The sequence below is a fragment of the Pelecanus crispus genome, chromosome 3 (genome assembly GCF_030463565.1).
Source record: "Pelecanus crispus isolate bPelCri1 chromosome 3, bPelCri1.pri, whole genome shotgun sequence".
Classification (NCBI taxonomy): Eukaryota; Metazoa; Chordata; class Aves; order Pelecaniformes; family Pelecanidae; genus Pelecanus; species Pelecanus crispus.
This window is the reverse complement of record NC_134645.1, coordinates 36,909,961-36,917,754: the sequence shown is the minus strand read 5'-3', so window position 1 is coordinate 36,917,754 and position 7,794 is coordinate 36,909,961. Positions and strand designations below refer to the sequence as shown.

The 7,794-nt window shown below is 41.9% G+C and overlaps 1 protein-coding gene across 1 annotated transcript; it reads left to right on the top strand.

The window, feature by feature from the left end:
• Positions 1 to 1,051: 1,051 nt before the first annotated feature.
• Positions 1,052 to 5,428, top strand: NENF (neudesin neurotrophic factor). The gene is made up of 4 exons (XM_075708620.1): positions 1,052 to 1,234; positions 2,443 to 2,503; positions 3,720 to 3,823; positions 4,442 to 5,428. The coding sequence occupies exons 1-4, from the start codon at positions 1,070 to 1,072 to the stop codon at positions 4,616 to 4,618; spliced, it is 507 nt and encodes a 168-aa protein (XP_075564735.1). The 5' UTR covers positions 1,052 to 1,069; the 3' UTR covers positions 4,619 to 5,428.
• Positions 5,429 to 7,794: the final 2,366 nt, after the last annotated feature.

Sequence of the window (7,794 nt, the reverse complement as noted above, 5' to 3'; positions counted from 1 at the left end):
CTCGTTGGTCATCACCCCCGTACCGCCGTGACGTGCCTTCGCTGCCCCGTCCTTCTCATCTTGCGCTGCGTTTGTCACCCAGAAGAAGACTGCGCAGATGTTGCTTTGGATTAGCTGCTTCGGCTCGGCTAGCACCAACGTACACAAGTGTCTTTGGACAGCCTGTGCAAAAGGGTGTTACCTCAGGCAACACGGAACAGGTGTCCTCTGAGGTGGAGGTATGTTTTTTATACAAGAAGAGTTTATAAACAATCCGTGAAACAAAGATCAAACCCATTTCTATCTCCTGTTTACCATCCAGATCCTTCTCCCAACTCTTCAGCTTTCACCACACGCTGTATGAGGAGTGGAGATACCGAACAGGGATTTGAATTACAGCACGGCAGTCAGGAAGACTGGGTGCTGCAGCGTCAAACATCCAGGCTTTAAATCCTTCAAGTGCTCGCTTGCCAGCACTACAGTAAGGGGTGTGATATATGTATGTAAACGGTAAAAAGTTTCTAATTTTCTTAATTCCAGATAGAATTACAAACATCAAACTGCTTATTCTTCTGCCGGCCCAGAATGTTTCCCTGTGTTCTGTTTATCGCATGGGGAAATCACATCATTTGAAAATTTCCTATTTATTCTCTCCTTCCTTAGGCTAAAAATGTCAGTTTATTATTTAAGTCATAAAGATGAAGCCTGCCCTACGTGTGCCGATTTTGTGCAGAGACATTCGAAACAGCAAGCAGACCAACTTCAGAGGGGAAAAAAAGGATGCAAATTGAGGAGTCTTTTATTAGCAGCGGTCTGTCACGGCTCCGCGGACCCGCAGGGAAGAGCCCCAAGGGGCAGCCCCGAGTGAGCCTCGAATGACTCCTCCCCGCAGCAGCGCCCGGAGCTGCACAAGCAGTTATTTAATTTCAGTGCATATGCGCCGCGGCTTCACCTCTTCCCTCGTTAACCAAACCACCGAGGCGGCGGGGCAGGGACCGGCTCCCCCGCTGCTGCCCGCGGCGGCGGGGACGCTGGGGCCCGGAAGCGGGGCCGGAGCCGGGGCCGCCGCCCTCCGCCCGTCCTCCGCGGAATGGCGGGCGGCGCGGCGCGGCTGCCGCCGCTGGCGCTGGCCCTGGCGCTGGCCCTGGCCGCCCTGCCGGCCGCGGCCGAGCGGGAGCTGCGCTTCAGGCCGCCGGCCGAGGCTCCCGTGCGGCTCTTCACCGAGCCCGAGCTGGCCAGATACGCCGGGCAGCAGGTAGGGGCGGCCGGGAGGGAGGCAGGGCCGCGGCGGGGCCTCGGCCCCCGAGCCTCCCCGGCCGGGTCTTTAAAGCCGCGGGGCCGGGCCGGGTCGGGGCCAGGGCCGGTCGCACCGCAGAGCCCCCAGCGTTGCCACCTTCCCTGCTGCTGGTGTCCTGAAACCACGTTAAAACCTGCTTTTCTCGTGCTCTGCTGCTGTGCTATCCCCCCCCCCCCCCCCCAGTAATTGTGAGATAACTTGCTTTTTAGGCATTCGTGAGAAGTTTGTTGGCATTTGTGTGTGGCTAGCCTGCTATTCATTTGGCCTGCCGGCAGCTGCTGATTTCGGTCCGTTGAAGTTGTGTACAGGCAACTAGATGGCCCATTCCTGTTTTATTCATTGCCTGCTTGACAAGGTACTCGTGCCGGTGAATTTCAGATTACCATAAGTTGGAACCAAAGTAATTTTCTCTCAATAATTCATTAAACCATGTATTTAGACCCTTTTTTCCCTACAAGATTATAGAAATAACAAAGCAATTTCAACTTAAAAGTTTTTAACTTTCTGTGACGCAGAGATCTCAGCAGAACTTCACATTCAAAATGATAAAGTCCTCTATTGATACACATCTGTCTTCTCTTTTGAAAAACTGACCTTTTCAGGGTCTTTAGATACGTTCAAGAAACAAACCAGCATCTAAAAATACATCTTGCACATAAAAGTCAAAGCAGAAGCACTGGCTTATTAAGTAAAACGGATGTCAGCAGATCAGATTTGTGTGTGTTTATGTATTTATCTGTTGTTCTCTTAATCGAATAAAGCAAGCTGTTGGCTGTACACCCTTTTATCTTGGGTAATATCCCTCTGCAGTAGGAATAGAAAGATGCAGTTAATCATCTTTGAGCAGACAAGTGTGCAGACAAGAGGTGACTTGCAAGAGGGCCAGGTCTTCCGTGATTGTGATGTTTAGATGAAAAAGATTCTCTCATTCCATATGCTTAAATCCTCAAAAAACCAAAAATCTCAGGGACGGTTTAAAGCACAAGCAAGAAATTTCAAGAGAGGTAATGTGTATGCTTGTACACACACACAAACAAGAAAAAACATGCCACAGGGAATTTAATTCTCCTCTTTGTGTCCTGGGTGCTTATGGATTTCATAGCTAAAACTAATTGCCTTTTGCCTCCGCGTAAGTGTTGAGGATATATTGATGGCTTTCTTTCCAGGAAGGACAGCCCATTTACCTGGCGGTGAAGGGAGTAGTATTTGATGTCACTTCTGGAAAAGGTGAGTTTGCTTCTCCTCTGCTGTCTGCTTGGTTTTCATGCTATTATTCAGTCACTTGTTTTTAAATATTCCCAATGTATTAGGAGCCTGCAGTTCAATTGCAACAAAAAACATGTACTTTTTTTCCTTTTTTAAAAAACTCAATTTTCCTCCTCAGACACCTCCCTCACTAAGGTTTTGTCTAGAACTTACGGTGGTTTGCAATTACGTGTGCTGTACACATAGCCAGCGTAGTCCAGTGAGCTTGGGCACTGGCGACAGAAGTGCTGAAGACTCCTGCCCAGACCCCCAAGTCCTCACCAGCTGTGGCATGAAGCCACATGGAAGCCGGTGCTATAGCGTTTCATTACACTGGGTACATGAACTGACCAGATTAAAGCTAACTTGGATGTACCCATACTGCACTACACAGACTCAGCATTGCTGCAGCTTCATCTTTTCCTTTTGTGCTGGTGTTTGCCTACCCATGCCGGCCAGTGGCCTGGTCAAAACTCTTGGAAGAGTTGACTGTGATTTTGAAAGGAGGGCAGGGGGGCTAACTAATTTTTTGCTCCTTTAAAATTTTCTTATTTCATGAGGCTTCTTACCTCATTGTTTACACCTAAACCATTTATTGCTGTTTGTCCCTTCCCTAAGAACTGCAGATGTTTTAATTTGAACTCCTGCTACTTAATCCAGATTTGCTGTAAAACATTTGAAGGGACCACGGGGGTCCTGGACACTTGGCTTAATGTCATCGTAAGCAAACTAACGGCTTGTTGCTTTGTTTGTACCAAGCTTGTTAATGCAGCTTGTCTGGACATACGTGTTGGCTGATCTTCAAATCCTAAGTTAGAGGAGGCTTGCCACTGCAAATTCTGGAGTCTACAAACCTCTTACAAGAATGTAAAGCACAGCTCCCTAAATAATAGGTAAATTTTAAGACCACAGTGTAGGAGTTTGAGTTCAACAGTTGTATTGTATAACCCCACCCTCTGGTGGCTTTTTTGTTTGGTTGGTTTGGGGGTTTTTTTTAAGGATTGGGATACATTATCAAAAACTAGCAAATCAGAAGTCAGTTTTGGAAAGAAGAGTCTTAGACTTGACTTGTTGCTTTCAGTTCACTGACAAGTGGCTGGTGAAAATGAGGGGCTGAACATACCCTGTACATTGTCAGATCATCACTGTTTTGCGGTTTTGTTTCTGTTTTGTTTTGGTTTTTTTTTTAATCTGACAGAGTTTTATGGAAAAGGAGCCCCATACAATGCTTTAGCTGGAAAAGACTCAACAAGAGGAGTTGCAAAGATGTCTCTGGATCCAGCAGATCTTACACATGACATAGTAAGAAAATGGACTATTAGTTTAATTCCGTTTTGCAAAGGTTTATTCTTTGCAAGACGATGAATGATAATATTAAAATATTTGTATTAATTTATTTAAGTTGATTCACATCTTTAAAACCAAAATGCATTAATATTCTTTAAATACATAAAATGGATATGTATTTACTGCTCACGAAAGGTACAGTGCTAAGTGCCTTAAAAAGTTTTTAATCTGTGGAATCAATACAACTTACGTAAGCACGTAAAGGGGAAATTACCTGCTCTTTAAAAAGATGCTTCCAAAGTTTGTCAATTGATTTAGTGTATCCTGTGTCACTGACATGGCAGTGGATGCTAACTCTGGCAGTGGGTTGTTGCTTGTTTGAGGTGTGATTTAATTATGCAGGGAAAATGAAAGGAGATTAACGGTTTGTTTGACCTGAATATATTAAAAGTTTTTTCAGTTTGAATGAAAATAATGAAATTACAGTTTATACTACGAATAGAATCATGTTCTGCAAAGAAAACCCAAAAGCTGACCCTAAGGTATATAGTAATCGATAAAAAGGAAAAATGTATGTAAATATCTGTATTTTTATTTCTTTGAGACAGGACTTCATTACCCTATTTCATTTAGACAGGACTCACAGAAGAGGAATTGAAGTCCCTGGATGACATCTTCAATAACGTTTATAAGGCCAAATATCCAATTGTTGGCTATACTTCTCGACGAATCCTGAATGAGGATGGCAGCCCCAATCTAGACTTTAAACCTGAAGATCAGCCACATTTCAACATTAAAGATGAGTTTTGAGGAACATTTTTGTACCTAGAGAATGCCTGGGGAGAGGCATGATAGAGCATTAGATTGATTCCCTGTTTTCTGGAGTTCATTACAACAATTAGCTATCATGAGTCAGTTTTCTGTTTAGAAAATATATATGTGTGTGTACACGCATAGTTTACACAGTGTTCTTCCTTCCAGGAAACAAACAGATCTGTGTTAGTGTCATACGCTTGGGCTGTTTGGTCTGAATTACAGGAATTATTTTATATGAAAGATCTTTCTGCCTGGATTTCTCTGTTTACAAGTGTATAATGTAAAATTACATTCCTTAGAAGAGATAAGGAAGTTTTTAATAGTTGAAACATGACTGGTCTTTTTGTAAATCCTCAGTTGTTTCCCACTCTTTGGGAAAGTATGAATGCATTATCTGGATGAGCTAACATCAGTTCTCTGTGCTTCAAGTGAGTGTAGGTATCACATGTACAAACAGGTGTAATAGAGGCTTACATTTTAAAAAGCAGTGTGGGATTTAATATTTGATAGGTTTGAGAATACTGGATATAAAACCACTCAATCTCTTAACGTGCAGTTACCGTGGAATATTTATGCAGCCTACAGCTGTAAACCAAGACAAATAAATTTCTTCCCCCCATGAGAACTACTGTGACAATTTAAGTAAGACTATTATTATGTTAGTTTTGAATAAATGACACTTTAATTTTGAAAAATAATTACCAGAGATGTCATCTTTATTAGATTACAATGATTTCCTTCTAGCTTCCTCCACTCTTTCTCTGACAAAAAAAGGAAATGATAGCCCACTGTTTACCACACACTCTTACAATTATAGTAGTTTAGTATCCTGTGGATATTGTTAGCATTGTTTATATTGACAATTTCAGCTCTCATTTTTAATTTCTGTTAGTTTTTCTTTGTTCTTACTCTGGCTTCATCACTGCTGTTGCAATGAAGTGTGCATTCATATGTTCCTCTTCCTTTTAACGTAATAGAAAACTGCAGATCCTGTAGGGTGAAAGCAGACCCCCTTTACTGGGTTTCTCTGGCAGTCTTTCAGCAAGAAGAGGACTATAAAAGCATGTGCTATATAAATTGCTGCTAACCACTGACTTTCACTAACTTAAGTAGAATGTAAATTGTCATGTATGTGGATTTATCTGCCACTGTGACAGATTGAATTGACATGGAAAAACTGAGCAGCTGCTCCCAATTCTGTATTAATAATATAGATATAATAAAAATACAATTTTATATTTTGTTCTATTTCTCTAGCATTTTCGCCATTTTCTTTGAAGGAAAGATTTTATTAGACAATTCTCCACTTTATGGTTTGCAGGGGACAGCTGCCTGTCAGTTGAATAACTAGAAAAGCAGTTTCTATTTATTTGTCCTTTCTTTCACAATGTTACATATTTTACTCTAAGCTTGTTATGTGTCTTACGATTAGACCACTTAATCTGCAGGAGGGACTCTGTGCCACCCCCCCTCACCCCCCCCACCCCCAGGATGGAATAAGTAATTTAGCATCTAAGAAAATACTATTGCTTCAGAAGATTATTTTTGTTTTATTATTATTATTATTACTACTACAGCTGACCTTTTGATGAGATACCAACAGCAGCTGGGATTTGGCCCCTTGATGATGCCTGCCCACAGGTATGGGTGTATACCTGCCATCTTTACGGGAATGCATGTGTGTTTGGTGGTAATGGTCGTTGTTCTTTAGCCAGCATTTCACAAATAATTTTCCAATGCCTACTGTTTTTTTCCCCCTTCCCTTCCTTGCATGCTTCCTTATGGGGCAGCTTCAGTAGCTGTGCTACTGTGACTACAGTAATAGTCTTGACTTCATCTGGGATCAGCACATCCAGCTGCATTTCAAAAATGTAGCTAGATGGTAACTCATCACCACTGAGTGGCTTAGCATTAACTATGCTCTCCCTGCTTTTCCTGTTCATGCTATGAAGGTCACCTTTGCTGATGTGGATAACTCAGCTTCTATTTGTACTAAATTTCAGGTTCATTTCAGTGAAGAAACCCTCCTGTTGCAATGGGAAATGGTGATAGAAACCCCACACTTGCAGTGTGAGATCCTTGCGAATCCAACCCACCCTCACCCATGCCTGTGAACAGAAGGAGATGCTCTAGCCCTTCCTTTATTAAAGACAAGATTATCACAACTGAGTGCATTTTAGAAGGAAAAACATTTCCTTTTTGTTTTTATTTCAGTTTGGGAACAGAAGGACTCACATTAATCACTTCCTAGGCCATTCCACTTGAGGCTCCCACTCAACAGAACAGTGTTATGATAATAAGGCTTTAAGTGGGTATATATCCCTAACATGTTTTCACCTACTACTCTTTAAAAATGAATTCAGAGTACCACAGTATTTCTTTTAGTGTTAATCTTATGACACTGTTTTATGTCTAAGGTTGTTACTTGCCAACAGCCTGAAATTTATTTTGCTTAAAAGCAAACTGTCTGCTATGGTTGTTTTGTTCAGTAAGTTGCATTTCCCTGACCTCTGTATTATTGCAGTAAGACAGGTGTCCTCACTATCTATACATTGCACTCAAACAAATTTTATGCTAGCCCTGTTTTTTCAGTCAGCTGAATTTCCCTGACCTCTGTATTATTCCAGTAAAACGAGTGCCCTCACTATCTATAAACGGCACTCAAGCAAGCTGTGCAGAGCCCTAGCGTAGCCCTCCTACTCCTCCACAATGCCTTTGGAGAGTGAAGAATTTCTTCTCAATTTACTTGCTGCTTCCAGATAACATTGCAAACGTCACTGGTTTTGCTGTGCTGCTTCTAATCTGGATCCTGCTAACTTAACATGGGTGTTTGAATGGTCTGAGGTTTTAATGAATTGCTGTGCCAAGAATTACTTCAGTATTTAATAATAGTTTACTCTTCTGAGTGTTAAGAATTATCAGGTGGGTTCATCACTTAGAGGATGCGTAATCTGAGTTGCTGTTTCCCACCTAGCACTCTTTTCAGTAGACCCTCACTTTAATCCTAATACATTTGACTAACTTTTGTGACAGGATAGATTCTATCATCTGTACTTTAAGAAGGATTTCTCTGATTAACAACTGGAGCAACACAACTAATAATATAAGCAATGAAAATTCAGTAAAGGGGTTATGAAATGCAGATGAAAGTATTATGTTTATTTTTGCAG

What these genes read in the sequence shown, in the direction of transcription:
- NENF (XM_075708620.1), top strand. Translation starts at nt 1,070, where the DNA reads ATGGCGGGCGGCGCGGCGCGGCTGCCGCCGCTGGCGCTGGCCCTGGCG. An exon ending in CCAGATACGCCGGGCAGCAG is followed by an intron (nt 1,235 to 2,442) that starts GTAGGGGCGGCC and finishes CTTTCTTTCCAG; the next exon opens with GAAGGACAGCCCATTTACCT. An exon ending in CAGATCTTACACATGACATA is followed by an intron (nt 3,824 to 4,441) that starts GTAAGAAAATGG and finishes TATTTCATTTAG; the next exon opens with ACAGGACTCACAGAAGAGGA.